Source organism: Erinaceus europaeus, chromosome 10 (genome assembly GCF_950295315.1).
Source record: "Erinaceus europaeus chromosome 10, mEriEur2.1, whole genome shotgun sequence".
NCBI classification, from domain to species: Eukaryota; Metazoa; Chordata; class Mammalia; order Eulipotyphla; family Erinaceidae; genus Erinaceus; species Erinaceus europaeus.
In genome coordinates this window covers 17,309,031-17,329,299 of record NC_080171.1, presented here as the reverse complement: position 1 = coordinate 17,329,299, position 20,269 = coordinate 17,309,031, and the positions used below count along the sequence as shown (strand labels likewise).

Sequence of the window (20,269 nt, the reverse complement as noted above, 5' to 3'; positions counted from 1 at the left end):
CTGCAACATTGTGGACTACTTGCTCCTGTACCTTGAGCCCCACCACTGCATTTGCTACTAAACCTCATTAAGGACTTGTATTTCTTTGACTGCCCTCTCTCTCTCTCTCTCTCTCTCTCTCTCTCTCTGTCTCTCTTTTCAACCTATCAGTTGCTTCTTGCCTTCACATTCATTTTTTTTTGGGGGGGGTACCTATGTACCTATTTGTATGGCCTTCTGTAAGACTTCTTTTGCCGTATTTTCCTGAATCTTCTTCCTAACTGCTCTCACTGCCATCCATTAATCTAAACATTGTGCTCCTTTGTTTCTCTGTTACTGTTTCCAGTTATACCTGAATCCTCAATACCTCCCCCCACCCACATACACTGAATCAGGTTTTGAGAAAAGTCCTGACATTAACTTGCCCAAACCTTTCTTTCTTTTTCTTCCTGTATCCTACTTCCCACTCTTATTTACTTCCCAACCAGCATGGCTTTATCTCCAATTTTATAGGGGCCTAGGAACCATCTGAGAGGATCTCTTACAGATTCTGCTTCCTACAGCTCAGTTTAAGTCCCATCTTTGTTTGCCCTCTTGGTATTAGGAAGTGGTATTTCTCCTGTCCAGAGTAAATCCCTTCACCTTTGCCTTGACTTCTCTTTTCTTTCTGTCTCTGGGATCTTGTCTCACCAGACTTTTCTCTTTCACTTGTTTCCTTCCCAGCTTTTTTTCCTTCCCACTGACCTCCTCCCCCTTTCTTCCTGAAAAAAGTTTCCTTGACTCTGCATGTTCTTTTTGATATTGTCAATATCCTCCCTTGCTCTTTTCATTCAAGATTTTTTCTTCCTTCTCCCCTCCTCCCACCCCCCACTCACGATTCTTAACTCCTTCAACTCACTGCCGTTTGGTTTCTGCCACAATTACATCACTGAAACTGCACACTCAAAAGTTCCCAGATACCTTTGAATGGTAACAGTCTCCACAATCTAGTGAGTAATTTTTAGTCTCTCTTACTGGAGGCTTCAGCTGCATGTGACACTACTGGCCTCAAAACTCCCTCCCTCAATGGCTTCTCTCCGACTTGACACTAGAGCCAATAACTTGTATGTAGGTGTGGTGGAGGCAGATGTGTGCATCCAGCTTCTTTCCTATGTGGTGCTCTCTCTCGCCCTCAGTAGATGCCAACTCTGAGGTACTGGGGTGTCTATCCCAGGCCTGAGCTCTATCTACCCCATACAGAGCTGAGTCAGATTCCAGTGTCTTCCCCTTTATTTGTGATTTCAGTGTTTTTCTTTTATTGGTCCTCTGGATCAAGCTCACAAAGGTTTGTGCCAGGTATTGACAGTGTCTGTCCCTAGAGAAGGGATGAGAAGGGAGCTGGGCAGTGGCACACAAGGTTAAGGACACATAGAAGGAAGTGCAAGGACCTGTGTAAGGATCCAGGTTTGAGCCCTGGCTCCCCACCTGCCAGGGGGATGCTTCATGAGCAGTGAAGCTGATCTGTGGGTGTCTTTCTTTCCACTCTCTATCTCTGCCTCCCCTTTCAATTTCTCTCTGTCCTATCCAATAAAATGGAAAAAATGGCCACCAGGAGTAGTGGGTTAGTAGTGCCAGCACCAAGCCTCGGCCAAACCCTATAGGGTCAGGCAAGAAAAAAAAAAAAAGGAAGAGAGGTGAAAAGGCTAAGTAAAGAGGCCAGATGTATGGGCCAGGGATTGGGGGGGGGGGGGCAGAGAGACACCTGAGTGACAACTAGTGGCCAGAAGGCCCCACTCTATAGGGTTTCAAAGTCAAAGAGTTAATTAACCAAAGATGGTTTCTTGGAGGAGAGGAATCTCTGCAAAAGGCACCTAGTCTGCTCTGGCGGGTGGAAACCTGTGCAGGATGGGACGAGGGGGTGAGGCAGTCTTAGATGGGACGACCGAGAGTCCGAGTGCCTTTCCACGTGACCCAAGCACGTCTCCCTGCGTCAAGATGTCTTCTCACCATGAGGTCGCCCTCCTCGACGCCGGGTCTCCTCTGTCTCAAAGAAAGTCTCATGTTCCTCCCAGCGTCGGTCACAGGCAGCACAGAGGAAATTTGACTCAAAACAGCTGCAGCAACAGTCTAGTGTAAAGAAAAAGTGTAGAGCATGGGGACTGCCCCCAAGGCGGACTGTATTTTCATCTCTTCCTCACCCATTACACCTAGTCTTACACCAGCTTCCCTCCCCTTCTCCCAAACTACTAGCATCCTTTCCCCACCCAGGCCCACTCCTATACCCCCCTCACTCTCGAAGGTACCTTTGACTCTGCAGGCATGGGACCCAGCAGCTGCGTGGTCTTCGTGGCTATGTTTACAGCGACACAGGGCCCTCCAGGACTTGGGATCAAAGGTGGTCCGTCTCTTGAGCCAGAACTCCCCCACCTCTTCTGGGCGTGATGGGATAAAGCAGAACATGTGGCAGTGACATTGGCTCACCTTGCAGGGCACAGCTAGATCTATGGGGATGGAGGATAAGGTCAGGCCAACACCAGGAAAATGGGTGATTACATGCCAACTCTAACCCCACACCAATACACACACACACACACACACACACACACACACACACACAGAGAGAGAGAGACACTAACACACATATACACACCAATAGATACCAATACACACTAACACACACCAATACAGACACACACACACATGCCAACATAGACACACAGACACACTTTCATAATACTGTATGTGACCGCATGACTACCCCTCCCCATCACCAGAGGTTTGTCATTTCTCCCCACCTGAGATGATCTTGTGCTCTTTCAGCAAGTGTCCACAAAAACACTTGGAGTCATCTCTGATTTGGAAACAGTCCCATAGATAGTGGGGGCAGCGCCAACCAATGTAGAGGCCTGAGGGTGGAGGGGGCATGTGATAAAGGAAAGAACCCTGTTTCATTAGTGGGATCTAATGGCTTCCTGCTCAGGGCTACCACAAGGCAAAGGGTGGTCTGGTCAGCATGTGAGAGGAGAACCAGACAGCACTTGCTGCTCAAGATTTTCTCACCCTTCACATGCCCTGAGCGTGCCTCTGACTTCTAGCTAAGCATCTTAACTAAGTCCTCAAGGAGTGGGACATTTGGTTGTAGGATTCTTATTTCCATTGAAAGTCTTCAGCTAAAATGTCATTTCCATCAGAAAGTTGTTCCTGGGCCAGAAAGATCCACTCACTGGGCAGGGCGTGTGTCTTATCATGTGCTCAGTTCTGGTTCCAACCTTAGTACCACATGGGAGGGTTTGAGGTATCTGAGGAAGCTCTAGAGTAGCGGTGTCTCCTAGCGCTACCTGAATGAAAAGTGTGGCCTAGAGAGACCTCTGACAGATCCCTCTCTCAACCATCACGGCTCATCTCCATGAGGAACAACGTTAGAGAACCCCTTGTGGGCCTCGACATGACCTTGTCATCAATGTAGAGCAACAGTGGTAAAAACTGCCCCCACTCGCCAAAGGGAGGCTGGGTCAACACACTCTGCCACTCAAGGAAGACTGGTCCTGAAATGATTGCAGCCTAGAATGTTCCTAGCTGTGACCAGGGAATTAGAGTTCAGAACAGCGGGGATGCAGAGGTTGCACAGGCTCATGTGCTAAGTATGGACAGCCATGGGTCCTAGGTCAGATTGATGGGGTTTACAGTTAGTGGTATTTATATACTTTTCTCATATTTGAGAGCTACTCTCTGCCCTTATCCAGCTTACTAGGCCTACTCCCAACTCTGACACCATCTTCCTAGATAATACTTCCAGCCCACCTGCATGGTAGCTGTTGGGCTAAGACAAAAATTAGTAAAGTCATGAACCCCTTGGAATTGACTTAAAATAGACTTCTTAGCTTCTTCCCACACAAAGACCCTAAATCTCACCTGCTATATTTTTATCTGATTACTAAACAATTTGTTCTGCTTTATATCTTAACAGTTTTCAGCCACCAAGTTGCAGATGCTACCATGACACCAACCTGACTTTCCTGGCAGGTGACCTCACCAATGAGTTCTGAAACCCCACCTCCCCAGAGCCCTACCCCACTAGGGAAAGATAGAAACAGGCTAGGGGTATGGATCAACTTGTCAATGATCCTAGCTAGTGGAGAAGTAATTATAGAAGCAAGATCTTCCACATTCTGCACCCCATAAAGAATTTTGGTCCAGTGGTCCAGGAGGTGGTGCAGTGGATAAAGCATTGGATTCTCAGCCATGAGGTCCTGAGTTCAATCCCCGGTAGCACGTGTGCCAGAGTGATATCTAGTTCTTTCTTTCTCTCTGCCTGTCTTTATCATGAATAAGTAAATTCTTTTTTTAAAAAAAGGAAATTTGGTCCATACCCCCAGAGGGATAAAGCATAGAGAAGCTTCCAATGGAGGGGGTGGGATGTAAAACTTTGGTTGTGGGAATTGTGTGGAATTGTACCCCTCTTATCCCACATTAAAGAAAAAAAACAGAAAAGAAGAAAAAGAAAAAAGTGGCCTGGAGTGGTAAAATTGCATATGTGTGAGGCCCAAGATCCACAATAATAGATAAATGTTGTTCCTAACTCCCCCTGCCAATCTAGGGCTCACTTCCCTTTATTTTTATTTATTTATTTTTTATTCCTTATGTTTCTCCTATCATAGCAAAATGTATTATAATGCAATGCTCACTTATATGTCATCTGGCTGTGAATCCCTTTCAGGAATTCCTATCTATATCTCTAATTCCAGCATATGACCGAGAACAAAAGCAGAACATAAGCTGCCTGATTGAATAAGCAAATGAACAGGTTCATCCAGGAGGGAAGAGAGACCCAGTATTCCAGTTATGACTCTGCAATGCTACAAGGAAGATGAAAAAGTGTGTCCTCTGGTCCTTGATGCAGGTCAGGGCCATAGTGTACAATTTGGTGCCTATCAGATTAACTTTTCTTGTCTTACCCATGGTCTCTCAGGGCCTAAGTTCTATCCAGAGGTGGCTTTTGGCTAAATTGCTTTTATCTTGACACTGAAAGCCTCTACTTGTGTTACTCCATTATGTCAGGGGATCTGGTTGAAAGAGCAGAGTCACAATAGGATGGAAGGGGGCCAAGATTCCACTAGAGGAACTCTGGAGTAGCAGAACACAGTGGGACTCAGCAGGTGAGGTGTGGGATTGAACAAGGCCTGACCTCAAGGTCAAGTCCATGTACTAATGAGGGAGTCACTGCCTAGTGTTCAGATAAAGAAGTCTGGAGTTTGAACAGGGAGACTGACGCGTATAGCTGACTCTATTACAGGTGCCAATGCTCTTAAAGCAGAACAAATGACACGTGATGGTACATTCCAGAATTAGGGCACTTTCCTGTCTGCTCTGATTCTTGTGAGTTCATTTTATCACTCTCTATAGAGTGGCTCTCAGCTGCCCTCAAGATAGAACCCCAGCTCTTGATCTTGGTATAGACATGCCTGCACAGTTCTGTCCATCTAGTGTCAAGCTGGCCAAATTCTCTGCACAGACACACTGTTTCCTATTGTATCCAAGTCACCTGTGATGCCCTGTCTAGTCTCACCTTGGCCTACTTTTCCCCTGGCTGCATTTTACATATCTTACAGCATTCCACTGAGAACTCATCCCTTCCAAGGCTTATTCCCCGAGCCCCCTTTCTCAGCACTTTGGGGTGACCTTGATCACAGTTTTTAGAGTGAGTCATAATCCTTCACTTACCCACTGCTGTCTCTGATTAGAGTGCAAATTAGTAGAGAGGCTTTTGTCTTAGAAATACACCAGCATCACCACACAGCTCAATATCTGGCATGAAGTTGGTGCTTAATAAATGTTGAATGAGGGGGCCAGGTGGCAGAACGCCCATTTGAGTGGACACATTACTATGCACAAGGACCTCCATTCAAATCCCCAATCCCCACCTGCAGGATTCACCCTGTAGTAGTAGTGAAGTAGTGGGAAAAAAATGCTGAATGAATAAAAGTTTACGCCTGCTAGTTGTCTATTACATGTACAGAACTGGATTCCTAACTCTCTAAGAACTCAAGAGCCTTAATATCTTTGTTCAAAATGGAATGACACATTTCATTTAAGACTGACTGTTTAGACAGGAAAAGTTCAGTCTGAAGGAGAAATGCAGTGGATTTGAAGAGTGAAACTTCTGAGGAGAATGAGAGCACTGAACAGACAGTATTTTCAAGAAGAGTGACAGAAGGTGTTATTTTAGGCAAGCAAAATCATTTTATTGAATGAGACTAAATTGAGACAGAAATAAATGAGAGCACTATGACTTTTGGGCAGGGATGGATACATGAATGTGGGAATGAGCAGAGTAGAGTATACAGAGAGATAAGGGGTAGGATTATCCATCTGTCTATATATCTTCGGCTCATGTAGCTTTTTAAAATTTTAGATAGAGATGGAGAAGGGGAGCAGAGGGTGAGGGAGAGACATACAGAGACAGAGACACCATAGCACCCAAGCTTCCTCCAGTTCACCCAAGGTTGGGCTCAAATCTGGCCCATGCACATAACAAAGCCGTGTGCACTATAGAAGCAAGCATTTCACCAGCCCAGGCCCATCTAGTTTTGACATATCTTTCTTCCTATCACAAGGGGGGAAAGGAAGCATGAAAGCCAAAAATGAATACAGTGATATCTATTGAATTCAGTCTAGAAACCTCAGAATCTTTACTTAGATAACTTAAAAATTTACATCTTCTTACCAAAGGTAATCCTCATAGATATAAAGTGCTCTCACATGTTCTTGCACACACGGGATGTATTATACCCTTTATATATAGACATATTTACCATGAGTACAACTTCTGGGGTGAACTTGGAATCAACAGGGCTAAGAGGATATGGCTCTTCACTCTAGTGAAAAGACTCTTGGTAAACCAGAGCAGGAAGTCTCCTGGCCCCTGTCCAGGGTCCTGGCCATCACAGCATTATGGTCAATTAGATTTATCTGAAACCTATCTGAGGCTGGCTAGGGGCCCTTCTTGGACTTGATGTAAATATCCCTACTTTTTTCTTGTATCCACACCATCCACCAACTTCTGTCCCAGATTCTAGGCAGGAAGCACTGTTATTTCCATGAGGGACAGCTATTCATTGTGTGTGCAGGTTCTGAGATCTTACTGACTTGGAGGGTGACCGTGGGCCTGTACTATGCCTTGAAATATATTGCCTGGGCTCACCTGTCTGCATGGCATTCAGGGTTGGAGTCTTCTCCCACTGGAAAAGATTCACCTGAGCACCACCCTCCTCTCTGTGCCTTGCCTTAATCATGTCTACCACTTCTGCCTGGTCAGCAGGGACCACTGTGTGGACTGTGTTACCTGAGGAGGAAGGGGCTGAGTAACCAAGGGTGAACAGAGTGGTCTTAGAAGTAAGAGAAGGGGCCAGATCAAAGGGGAACCCCATCCCTCCTTCTGGGTGCAGGTCAAACATAACGATGAGGATAGGGAGGGGAGGTGGGTACAATTACGGCCAACTCCTTTTTTCCCCTTCTTCTTGCCCAGCTGGTGCCCAGGCTGAGTTGTATAAGCAGTTCTGTCCATGTCATCTACCCCCTCTTCATCCTCTCCTTTTTTTTGCTTTGATGATGTGTACAGATGGGCTGGAGGTGAAAGCCCTGAAAGGAAGTGCTTTTGAATGGGCTCAGCTTCAGAGAACTGGATGGATCTTTTTGTCCATAAGGCTCCACTAGTGGAAGACTCAGGGAAGTCTTCTTTGGGAGCATCTGAGGAAGACACAGAAACATGGCCTGGTAATGAACTCTGAATAAGAGGGTCTTCCTCTGGGGTCTCAGAAATATGAGTTTCCAAAGGGGACTGAGGAATAGGGTGTTCCAAAGGGGACTCGGAGCTGAAAGGTTCCAAGGTTTCAGAGGGGTGGGCCTCTAAAGGTGTCTCAGAACTGGTTGACACCATAGGGGATTCAGAGGCAGGAGGTTCTAAAGGGGTCTCAGAGATGACAGGTTCCACCGGGGTTTCAGAGGTGTGGGTTGCTAAAGGTTCCTGGAAAGTGGAGGACACTATGTGAGATTCAGAAACGGCCTCTAAAGGAGCCTCAGAGATAGGAGGCTCCGAGAGATTCTCAGTAGGGAGCTCCTGTGGGTCCTCAGCTGAGGGGTCCTTTGGAGGGATGTTCTCTGTGTCCATGGTGGTAGGAAGTTCTTCTGTGACTTCATTTGCTTCCATCTAGTGGTAGATCAGGGTACAGATTTCATTAGGTTGAGAAAGGAGGGTCTGCCAATCAGGGGTCATGGGGTGTTGTGAGATTAGGATAAGGTTCTCAGTTCATCTGAGCCATAAGGGGTAAACAAGATGAACTTTGGGTCAACAACTAGGACATTTATCCATGTGCCTAGACTCCATGTGGCATGCTGGCATGGGTTGTAAGGGAGCAGGAACTGAAAAGTTTGAGGCAGCCAGATTCCCACTAGTAGATGGTAACCAAGGACCATGCCCCAGGAGAGATGCTGGAACAACTTGGCTAATCTGAGAGCATGGTCCTGGGCACACCGCAGGGCCAGAGAGGCCAAACTGCGGCATTCTAGAGACTGACAAGAAGCCAAGGTGGGGGTTTGTTCTTGATTGCAGGAGGATGCCACAATGCATTAAGCACGGTCTGGCTTTGTCTAGGGACCAAGTACACCCTCCCTTGATGATTTCATTCCTATTCAAGGCTTTAACTACTTCTAGCTATATGCTGACTATTCCTAAATCCATACTTCCAGTTCAGAACCTTTTACAACCCAGTACTTCACACTCATTTCTGCTGGACATCATTAAATGGGTATACAGGGCATCAAGACTGAAGTCTGGGAGTTAGCGTAGTCTTATTTCCCATCAGCTCTAGTCTTCAACTTGGTACAAAGAACTGTATATCCTATCTTGTAAGTATTTCCCAAACAGTCTCTCTTTTGCTCCTTCACTTTTGCTTAAGTTCTCATGACCCTCTCTACTTGTATTTGTCATTCTGCTACCCTCCCTATAATGTTAGCTTACTCCCCCCATTTCTTCACTGATTTATGTCACTTAGACTTTTACAAGGGGCATAATCTTACACTTATTCAGGCATAGTGTTAAGCACTGGACTCAGTTGAGAGAGGATCTAGGAAGGAGATAGGTTAACCAAAGTGACAGTACAAATGAGTTGTTGTGCTGGGGCTAGGATGCAGTGAGGAGTGAGCTGTGCCTAATTAATCTGGGAAGAATGTCCAGAAGTCAGTCTTTCTTAGTGACTCAATTGAGTTTTTTTTAAATGTAAATTTCTTGGGCCAGATATACTTGACTTGCCATCATTTGCAAGGAATAAGGACTCCATTGTTACTTTTCTCTGTTTTTTGTTACACACATACTCCAGAGATGCAATATATATATGTGTGTGTGTTCATTTAAACTTATCAGGCTCTTTCTGGGAGTTGGGTGGTAGCGCAGTGGGTTAAGCGCATGTGGTGAGAAGCTCAGGAACCAGCATAAGGCTCCCCGGCTCCCCACCTGCAGGGGAGTCGCTTCACAAGCGGTGAAGCAGGTCTGCAGGTGTCTATCTTTCTCTCCCCATCTCTGTCTTCCCCTCCTCTCTCCATTTCTCGCTGTCCTATCTAACAATGACGACAACAATAATAACTACAACAACAATAAAACAAGGGCAACAAAAGGGAAAATAAATAAAATTAAGAAAAAACTTATTAGGCTCTTCCTAAAGAGGAAGTTTGAGGCAGAAAGCAGGTAGAGAAGTATAATGATATTGGAGGGATATGACTAGACCTTCAACAAGAGGAAGAAGGAAGCCAAGGGTGGAGAATAATGTTTGGGAAGGGGAAGAAGAATGGTGTGTGTGTGTGTGTGTGTGTGTGTGTGTGTGTGTATGTGTGTGTGTGTGTGTGTGTGTGTGTGTGTGTGTGTGTCTTAGATATAATTGGATGAAGACCATAAAGATCTTGGGCCCTTACTCCCAGAGGGAAGAATAGGGAACCTTTCAATTGAGGAGATCGCATATGGAACTCTGGTGATGGGAATTGTATGGAATTGTACCACTCTTATCCTACTATCTTGTCAATCATTATTAAATCACTAATAAGAAGAAGAAGAACTGGGTGGAGAAAGTGAGAATGAAAAGTAGAAAAGTATGAGGTGAGCTGGTGAATGGGAAAGAAGTCGATGTGTTAGGAGGGAAATGGGATGGGAATTTGGAAGAACTGCTGGAGAAATGACATACCTCTGAGTTTTGACTTGGCTCTTAGTCCTTAGGTGAAGCTCTTGCCTGAAATTGGGAAGGGCAAGTGTTAGCTCTGAGGGAGGGGAAGGCCTTTGGCTGTGGAGTAGCTCTGGCTGCAGGTGCTGTGTGGTGAGAGGCCTGGTCTGCTAGCCTTGGACTTGGGAAGGAAACTTGGATACTTGTAGAAACCTGCTGGGGTCCTACAGCCTGGCCTGTATAAGGGTGGGAGGGTGGGAGGCAGAGGGATAAAGGAGAACAAGGGAAGGACTTGACTGATGCTTCTAGAATCTGAGGCTGGTATTGACTGATGCTTCTAGAATCTGGAGCTGGTAATTGAGGGCTGTGTCACCAGGGTAACCAGAACGCCCAGCAGTCTCCGAGGCAACAGCAGCTACTTGGATAGAAGAGGTCTCCTGAGAGGGTGAACCTAGATGGTTCAATATCTTTAAAGGTTTTTTTTTTTTTTTCCAAGAATCTCTTTGAGAGTTGGGTTCGAGGACATATATGGGGTGCATCTGTGGGTATTTGAGTTTGTGATGGTGTTTGTAGGGTTCGTAAGAGATGTCTCTGGGGAGGCCAGCGGAGGCTGTAAAGGTCGGAGCGGGATCCTGGGCCTCTGGGACCCGGGTAAGAAAGACTGGGGTTCTGGTAGCTGGGGGTGGGGCGGAATTTTCCTCGGCCCAACAAGACCACATTAGAAACCAGTAGAATAGCGCAGGGGGTGGGCCTTGATGAGAGTGACCAATAGGGTGGAAGGGGCGGAGCCTCGCGGCGACGTCACTGCAAGGCCGCCGCCGCGGGGCCTGGTGATCGCCGGTCCAGCGCAGCCCGGAGTCGCCCAGGCCTGAACTCCTCCTGCCCAGGTCCCCGGCCCGGCTCCAGCCGGCCGACCCAGCCCGTGAGGACACCCGAGGCCACCCCCTAGGGGGTGGGGAGCGGAGCCGCGGGTCAGCTCTGCGAGCGCCCCGCACTGGCCCGGTCCGGCCCCGCCCCCGCCCCGGGCCATGGCCCAGCCCTTGTCCCGGCCCCTCGTCCTATCCCGACCCGGGCCTTGGCCCCCGGCCCCGCCTCCGACCCACTTCCCACGTCGGTGTCAGTCCGGGTCTGGGTCCCAGCGAATGCCCAGATCCGGGTCCAGGTCCCAAGCCCTAGACTGGACCCCCTCCCCGCCCCAGCCCTTGCTTCAACTCCTGACACAGACCCCAGTCCAGCCCCGGTCTCTACCCTGTTTCCAGGGCCTGTCCGAAGCCAGCGCCCAACCTCTGCCCTTGTTCCAGTTCCAGTCCCTGCCCCAGCCTCTCCTATCCAGTCCTCTGCCTTTGTACATCCCCCCGGGCCCAGCCGGGCCCAGCCCGTTAGCTCAGCCTTTGCCCTCGTCTCTGTGTTTACCCAAGTCTCTCCCACTGCCCCCCACTGTCTCTCATACCCTGCCCCTCTCCCAGCCTCGACTCAGGTCTGGGCGCCAGTTGCCACCATCCCTATTGCTGCTGTTGCTGTTCTCTGTGCTTGGCCCTGGGGCTGGTGAGTGGAGAAGTAGGAAATTACTGAGGCAAGGATGGGGTTCTGGCAGGGAGGGGTGGACTGGAGGGATTCAAGAAAGGTGGGTCTTCTTTTTCCAAGGAACCCTTAGGCCTTTGCACTTGCTGTGAAGTTTGATGGAGTAGACATAGTCTCATTCCAGAGAACCTTTAGTCGTGTGTGTGTGTGTGTGTGTGTGTGTGTGTGTGTGTCCGAGCCTGGAGCTTCAGAGCCTGGGCATGCATTAAAATATGGTTAAGAAAACAGTTTTTGAAAATAATAATGTAGTGAACAGATGGGCATGGGCTAGTTACTATTGTGAGTTTTCCTCTTGTAATGAATTTTATCCCGGATACACTTAAATTTGTTTAGAAATAATTCCTGATGGAGTTGAAACTCAGGCAATTTTACAGATCAAGAAACTGGGACTAAGCTAAGGGAGCAAACTGTCTAGGGTCATTCAGCTTCCAGTGTAAGTACTGGGACTAGAAGTGAATTTCCTAACTCTATCCCACAATAGTGGTTTCCTCTCCCCTCCCTTGCAATACAATCTGAAGAACAAACCCAAGCCAGGGAAGGCTCAGAGCTCAACTTTTCCTTTTCCCAGTCTGCCCACAAGGGGGCTTCATCTACAAACTGGTGTTCATTTACATTTGTCAGCCTACCTTGGAAATGAAGTGGCTGGGAAGAGCCGCAGTTCAGCTTGTTAGTGGGTCCAGCACGAGGGGAGGAAGAGATGCGTTATAAAGATGGCCCCCTGATAAAGAGACAACTGTGTCTGAGCGCCCAGCTGCCACTGGTGGGCGGCACACTAGACAGGGTAAAGACGTCTTGAGGGAGTCTTTGGCAACATCAGCTAACAAAGAGCATCTGGAAGTGGGGGTTGGACTTTTAAAAAAAAATTATTTTATTTATTTCCTTTCGTTGCCCTTGTTTCATTGTTGTAGTTATTATTGTTGTTGTTTATGTTGATGTTGTCATTGTTGTTGGATAGGACAGAGAGAAGTGGAGAGAGAAGGGGAAGACAGAGAGAAAGACAGACACCTGCAGACCTGCTTCACCGCCTGTGAAGAGACTCCCCTGCAGGTGGGGAGCTGGGGGCTCGAACTGGGATCCCTATGCCGGTCCTTGTGCTTTGCGTTTAATCCACTGCGCTACCGCCAGACTTCCGGGGGGGGGGGGGTTGAATTTTAGTGAGCTTTTGGGGCCTGGTTCACTGTGCAGGTTTGATGTACATGCATGCCGATGGCCACTGCCCCTGCAGAGATGGCCACACTCACTGTGTGCTCACTGCTCTCTGGGCTTTGTGTCTCTGAGTATACCCGAGGGACTTGTGTTGGTAAGAACTGGCACATGTCTGTTATGTGGGGCGCATGTGAACCCATGTGGCTTCTGAATGCTGATGCTTTTGTTGGGGGGGGGTGAATGGGGGGATCCCTCTCGTGGCCCCTGTGTTCCCCTTTACCTCTTCCTACTCTTAGGGTGGACAGATCACCATGCCACCTCCCAAGCAGACTGCTCCGTGGATGATGGCAGTGTTTGGTGCCTCCTGTGACATACACAAGTAGCTCAACCGCCCCTGGCCAGACGCCTTGAAGCAGGAGCCAAAGAGGGGCTCTGTATTGATTATTGTGGCCAGCAAGTCAATTTGTTTTTTCTTTTTTGGTGGAATGAAGGCAATCATTACTGTTGAACCCACTTCATAAATTCCATCTCTGTCATTGTTTTCTGTTTGTGAGCCCTTTGAACAAGCTCTGGGCTGGCTAGGGAGGAGGGTCTTTGCTAGTCACAGATCTATAGAAAGCCAAAAGATATGGATTAGAACATGAATACCTAGAATAGGTAGAAATGCATTGGGGAGAAGTATAATGAGATTAGATTAGAGCAACCAGTGGATATTACTACAGGCAGAGCTGTTCTTACTGTTCTCCCTGCATTTTTTTTTCCTTTTTTCTCTCTTAGTGCTCCTAATAGTTACAGTCTGGCAACTGTGGTCTGCTATGCAAGGGTACTCTGTGACCTAGTGGGGCAAAGGGTTTCACCAGAGGTAGGGTGGCAGTGTCGCAGGACCATTTTCCTGCAGTCAGCCAATAAATGCTTACTGTTTACTTTACTCTCAGTTCTGGAATGCGTTACTTGGTCCTGCAGTTGTATAAGCCAAGCTTGACCTTTTGTTGTATTCTACTGCTGTAACTGGGGGGTGGGGGGGGAGAGACAGGAGAGAAAAGAGGGGACGGGAGGGGAGAAGAGAAAGAATGACAATGTGTGTTTTTTACGTGGTCATGAAGAACCATGCTACTTCATCTGGGACTGGGTCATCTGAGCTTGGCCAAGACCTTGCTCATGCTTCAGAGAACCCCACATCAAGTCAGAGAATAAAGGGGACGTTAGACACGCGCTCAAGTCTCTGCACTCAGAACTTCTGCTTTCCTCCAGCTGTTGCTTGCTTCCTTTTGCCACCAGCTGATTCTGTGACCTCTGGAGGCTCTGAGCACTTTGAGGTCCTCCAGGACATGCTACGGTCTTTGAATTACAGGGCTCTTTGTGCTGTCTCTCTGTTTTTTACCAGAAGTCATTAGCTTTATTAGTACTCTGCCATCTACACATGCACTGGGCTACTATTTCTGCCTAAGAACAGCCGTGCTTGTCCAATAGCAGCTTTACAGAGGGGAAATCCCTCCCCAAACTGTGTAGAGCTCTGCCTTCTTCTGAAAATAGGTCCAGGCTATTGAGTTATTGGCTTTCTGGTTCCTGGTTATGATGGCTAGGGCTCCCAGGAAACTTCCTCATCAGTTGGTTCATTTCCTGCCGCTCCTCTGGGATATATCACCACTGTTCTCTAAGCCTCTTTGGTTGCTGAGCAGTGCTCGGCTTGCAAGGTGGCAAGCTTTCTTGTTGACAGTGGAGACTGACCCTGTGGTCTGGTTAGTCCTTGGTTGCACTCATCACTTTTGCAGATGAACACAGGCTGGGCTATGGCTAGTCATCCCCATCTATTTGGTCAGCTTTCTAGACGGTGACTCTTAAGTTTGTTGCAGTTCAGTGGGCCTGGCCTTAATTCATATTCCCTCCTTTTCTAGATAGTTTTTTGTTATTTCTACCTACCATCTCATTTTTGGAGTTGTAGCTACCTTGTCCAGAGTCAGGTTGTTAGACTAAGTAAAGCCCTATGTATTTCCTTCCTTCCTTCTTTCTTTTTTTCCCTTTCTCTCTCTTCAGGGTGCTAACTTTTAAAATTAAATTACTGTAAGATGATTTACATTTTCTTAGATCATCCTGTACAGTGCTGTTTCAATAATCTCAATTCATCTAGAAAATTAATGGTGCACGAGACCAGCCTTGATCCTCCCATTGAGAATGGCTCCTTATATGACCTGGTGTTAATACCATCTTCATTATCTATTATTTCCTGTTGCATGGGTGTACAAACAAGACAGCACAATCCAGAGGAGTATAGTTTTAACTAACCAAACATCTGTGATCCTCAAACAACAGCGAAAGGAGGTAATATAAGAACAGCTTGTTTCCTTAAAAAAAAAAAACAACAAACAAATGTGGTACAGAGTTCAGTATGACCTTGGATGGTGCTAGGAAACTCACCGGATTAAACCTACTCAAAAACTTGCAAGGTCAGACATGACGTTTGCTAGGCTGTTGTCAACATGGGACTATGAGGGAAACAGATGCGCTGCTGTGATACAGTATTGTGACTCAGTTCTGTTTCCCCCACTGAGCAGTCTCTATGAGTATTATCTTTTAGGTTTTTTAAATTTAATTTAATTTTTTGCCTCCAGGGTTATTGCTGGGACTCAGTGCCCGTACTATGAATCGACTGTTCCTGGAGGCCATTTTTCCCATTTTGTTGCCCTTGTTGTTGTTATTGTTGACATTGCTACTGCTGCTGCTGTTGTATAGGAGAGAGAGAAATTAGAGGAGGGGAAACAGAAGGGGAGTAAAAGATAGACACCTGCAGACCTGCTTCACTGCTTGTGAAGCAACCCTACCTGCAGGTGGGGAACCGAGGCCTGGAACCGGGATCCCAACGCCGGTCCTTGTACTTTGAGCCATGTGCCTTTAACCCCCTGCACTACTGCTCAGCCCCCCTCTGTGAGTATTTTTCTATGTGACTGAGAACTCTGAGGGCTTCCCTAACCATCTCTGCCCCCATCTTTGCCCCACTTCCTAACCCTCAGCTGCCCTGAAGCTGCTTGAGTTCTTAACCTTCTTTCCTGTCCTGAGGACATTCTTCTGGGCTGGCCTTAAGTTTCTAAAGCGGTCAGTTTGCCCAAGACTTTGTCTACCATTTTGTGCCTTCTTCTATTCTGCTGAGCTACTGCCTAGTTGTCACTGATGGAGCAGTTCCCAGTCCCCTTATATTTGTCGGGCCAGCTGCTGACTGCAAACTTTCCTGTTCACCTTGGCTCTACTCCTAACAGCTGTGATCAGGTATCATGGAATTTTAGCTAGTGACAACCACTTCTTTTCCACCTCCCACCTCAGGCGTGTTCTAAATATGAATATTCCCAAGTGGCTTGAGATTCCTGTGGGTCACCAATTGATGCCTGGCTGGTCATTCCTCCAGGGACACACCCCCTGGCCACTGATGCTGAATCCCAGAAGGCCTGGTGACTCTGCTTTTCTTCTTGCCTAGAGGCTCTCTTGGTGGCCTGTGAGCTCCTGTCCTTGCCTTTGCCACCCAGGCAGGCCCCTTGCAGCCTCACCACACTTCTCCCTCCCCCGCCAGCCTGAGTCAGTACACAAACAGCTCTTGTAGAGCTTCTGAGGTGTTTTTTTTATTTACTGCTTCTAACCACAGGAGAACAGAAAAGGGAAGAATATCAACAAGGAAGTTACACAGTTCCATGCTGATTCCCAAGCCCCACAAGTGAAGTTCCAGCCTGCTTCGTGGCCTAACCCTCCCCCCCAACCCCCAACACACACACTCTTTACAGCTCTGTTTTGTTAGATTTGGAAAGAGGAGAACAATGCCTCCTAGTTGTGGGGCAGCTATGGGGTCATATAAAGGGTCCTGGTTTTGGATTTAGATCTAGGTTTGATCCTCAGCTTGGGCTAGGCTCGAATCGCAGTTTCCTCATTTATAGAAAAGGCATGATATTTTCTTCTTTTCTTTTTTCTTTTTTGCCTCCAGGGTTATTTCTGGGGCTTGGTGCCTGTACTCCTAATCCACTGCCCCTGGAGGCTATTTTTTCCCTTTTGTTGCCCTTGTTGTTTATTATTATTGTTGTTATTGCTATCTTTGTTGTTGGACAGGACAGAGAGAAATGGAGAGAGGAGGGGAAGACAGAGAGGGGAAAAGAAAGATAGACATCTGCAGACCTGCCTCACCTCTTGTGAAGTGACTCCCTCCTGCAGGTGGGGAGCCGGGGGCTCGAACCAGGATCCTTGAGCCGGTCCTTGCATTTCACCATGTGCGCTTAACCCACTGCACTACCACCCGGCGGCCCCCGGGATCATATTTTCTAAGGTGAGGATTAAAATAGTTAATAGTTAATGGCTAAGACAGCATGGACTTATTTATTTTTTTGATAGAGAGAGAATGTGGGGGGCACGCATGCAAGCACACAGCATCAAGGCTTCTTTCCTTCAGCGCCAGGCTCAGACCTGGGTACTGTGTATGGCAGTGCAACAAACTATCCAGGTGGGCTGTTTCTTGGCTCAGTGGAGAGTGTGTTGTGTGGGTGCTCTTGGGGATGAGGACTGGGGTGCCAGCTGTAATAGAAGTGCCCTCTGCCTTAGCCTGCGCCTTTCTCTTCCTCTTGCTCCCCAGGAGGCCTCTTCCTTACTGACTACTCCACCTGCTCACCCCGAAAGCTGAGTCCCTTCCGTTCCTTTGCCAGCACCGAGCTCTTCCACTTCCATGTCCCCGAGGATACATTCCTTGCTGTTTGGAACCTCATCATCTTCAAGGAGCAAGGGGGGACCTTTGGGGACCACTGCCCAGACCAGAGTGTGACTGTGTGAGTATCTGAGCTCATCTTCTGATTCCTACTTCCAATCCCAGACCATTTTCCAAACCGAAGTGTAACTGAACGAGTCTCTAATTGAACTTGCTGCCTTGAGACTGATTCCTGACCCCTGTCCAGACTGAAGTGTGACTGGGTCAGGACCTCTGTCTCCTGTCCATTTCCTGACGGTTGTTTGCCACTGTGAACACCTGAAGTGACCTTTCAGCCCTTGTTGTCCTTGACCCTTGCCCTGGAACCCCTCTGCTTCATGGGTCAGTGTAGAGAATCTGCTGACAGTGAGCGGCAATTCTTCGTTCCTTTCTCCGTTTCCCATTTCTCACTCCATTGCCTGTTTTTCTCCTCTCCTCATTCTTATTCCTTAGGTACTTCCGGTCCGGGGCACCCCCTGTGATCAACCCTCTGCACACACACTTCCCAGGGGACACAGCTGTGCCTGGAGTTTTCTCACTGACCCTCAGCTGGACGCTGCCAAACCGTACTTCAGGCATCTTTAATGTCAGCAGCCCCTTGCCTGGGGACTGGTTTTTGGCTGCCCACCTCCCCCAAACCCACGGCCACATCTCTGTCAAGGTGGGTTTATGCTGCTGAGGGAAGGAGGGGTCAGAGTTGCTTCTCTGTCTCTTATAAATTCCTCCCTTGGACTACATGGTTCCACCAGCCTTTTACCAGTGTAGACAATGCCATGAAGATGGCTGGGGCAGGGCACACACGGAGGCTGGCAGGCCATGTGGTAGGCCAGAGGCCACGATCTGTAAGGGGTAGTATGGAAGTCCTAGGAGGACTTAGTGGGTTCAGGTGAGATGAAGAGAAAGTCTAGAGTCAGCCAGAGGCCCCAGTTCTGTGGGAGAGTGTTGACGCCTACTGGAGTCAGGCTGGGGTCATGTTGCACAAACCGAGGATAAACTGGGCCTCTTCTACATCTTGACTGATGGCAGCCCCGCAGACTCTACAGAGATGACTGACAGCCCAGTTACTAGGCCATCTGGGAGAGAACATTCCTCTTTTAGCATAATTCCAGCTCTCCCCACCCTCTAGAAGACCATAGCTGAGACAGAGAAGTCCTTTCCTATAAAAAATGGTTTGGGACAGCTGGTGTCCAACCTGACAATTGCCTTTTTTCCCCCCTCTAAATATAAGGTCTGCTTCCTTCAAGCTAAAGTTGAAGGTGTAGGTTCAAAAGTAAGGTTGCTTCTGCATTTTGGTTTGGAGGGCAAAGAAACAGTATAGTGTTTCCCTGTCACTCCCAGGGATTGCTAAGACTGGACTCCTTTCTTATAGTGAGAGGATCTAAATACACTTTTATTCCTGTCCATTGGCGGGAAGGGAGGGTGTGATGAGTGGGCCATTGTAAGAGTGGGATGATGGCCTGCCTGGTCTCAGTGGGAAGGGTACAGGACCAAGCACGAGTAGGGTGAGAACTTAAAGAACAGCATGTTAAGGAGCAAGCAAGCTAGTGAGGCTTGGCCATTGCAGGCTGGAAGTATGGGTAATTCCTGGTCAAGTGACGATGGTGTGTATCTCGAGCTGAGTTCCCTGAGTGCAGACTATGTCAGACTTGCTTCTGTTCTTCAAAGAAGTGTTAGTAATACTTTGGAGTAAAAATTGCACAGGGGCGCGCATACAGCCATTAGTGCTGTTAGAGGTAGGAACTGGGCTGAGGTAGCCGTTTGAGGTGTCAGCAATATACCTGCTTTTTCCAAGTGATGTGCAGAGAACTGGGATGGATGTCTGTTGTTGCCAGATCACCTGGAAGTGGCTCTGTTTGCTAGGGAAGCCATGACTTTCACTGGAACTAAGAGCTCTTTTACTTGGAGGCATGTCTTTGGTCAACTCCCAAGGAGCCTGTTCCTAATCCAGTCTCTGATTATTGACTTCTTTGTGAGAACTGAAAAGGAAGCATCTCTCTCAAGTCCTGCCCTTATTGGGTGAGCAGGAGGACCCTGGGACCGTGACCATAGCTGGGGTTATGGGAAAGATCCATAGTCATTTGCACCTAGTTATATAGCCTGTGGAACTTTGAGGGCTTGTTACTGCAAGCTGGAATCCTAGTTAGCAGATCTCCAAAGGTGTTGTGAAATTAGAATGAAGAGGATACAGTTACATTTTGCCCATGATGGGAAGCAGAACTGACTGAACACCATAGGAGACCTAACTTTTCAGTCAAGCCTGTTGGTGGCATGAAGATCTTTGGGGCCCTCTGAGAATTTGATTATGTTTTAAAATCACAGGTTGGCTTCTAGAGAGTTTTAAGACTGCTAGTTAATTCCCCAGATTCAAGCCAGTGGGTGGACTGTTCAAAATCTTCTGCCATGGCTCAGTATATATATTTTTAAATTAATTAATTAATTATTTATTTATTCTTTTTGTTGCCCTTGTTTTTTTTTTATTGTTGTAGTTATTATTGATGTCATTGTTGTTGGATAGGACAGAGAGAAATGGAGAGAGGAGGGGAAGACAGAGAGGGGGAGAGAAAGACAGACACCTGCAGACCTGCTTCACCACCTGTGAAGTGACTCCCCTGCAGGTGGGAAGCCGGGGGCTCGAACCGGGATCCTTCCGCTGGTCCTTGTGCTTAGC

The 20,269-nt window shown here is 47.7% G+C and overlaps 2 protein-coding genes across 4 annotated transcripts in view; one reads left to right on the top strand and one right to left on the bottom strand.

The window, feature by feature from the left end:
- Window positions 1-1,257: 1,257 nt before the first annotated feature.
- On the bottom strand, window positions 1,258-10,878 carry FAM221B (family with sequence similarity 221 member B). Its single transcript, XM_060199200.1, has 7 exons — window positions 10,188-10,878; window positions 7,450-8,164; window positions 7,160-7,300; window positions 2,754-2,864; window positions 2,262-2,459; window positions 1,966-2,085; window positions 1,258-1,333 (listed from the first exon to the last, which is right to left on the bottom strand). The coding sequence occupies exons 2-7, from the start codon at window positions 8,162-8,164 to the stop codon at window positions 1,296-1,298; spliced, it is 1,323 nt and encodes a 440-aa protein (XP_060055183.1). The 5' UTR covers window positions 10,188-10,878; the 3' UTR covers window positions 1,258-1,295.
- A 77-nt stretch (window positions 10,879-10,955) lies between these two features.
- The window catches only part of TMEM8B (transmembrane protein 8B), a 32,680-nt gene continuing 23,366 nt past the window's right edge, over window positions 10,956-20,269 (top strand). For all 3 annotated transcript variants that reach the window (XM_016188030.2, XM_016188028.2, XM_016188029.2), the window contains exons 1-3: window positions 10,956-11,708; window positions 17,494-17,683; window positions 18,055-18,262. In XM_016188030.2, coding sequence (XP_016043516.1) covers window positions 11,192-11,708; window positions 17,494-17,683; window positions 18,055-18,262 — 915 coding nt within the window. In that variant the 5' untranslated portion in view covers window positions 10,956-11,191. The remainder of the gene's footprint in view (window positions 11,709-17,493; window positions 17,684-18,054; window positions 18,263-20,269) is intronic.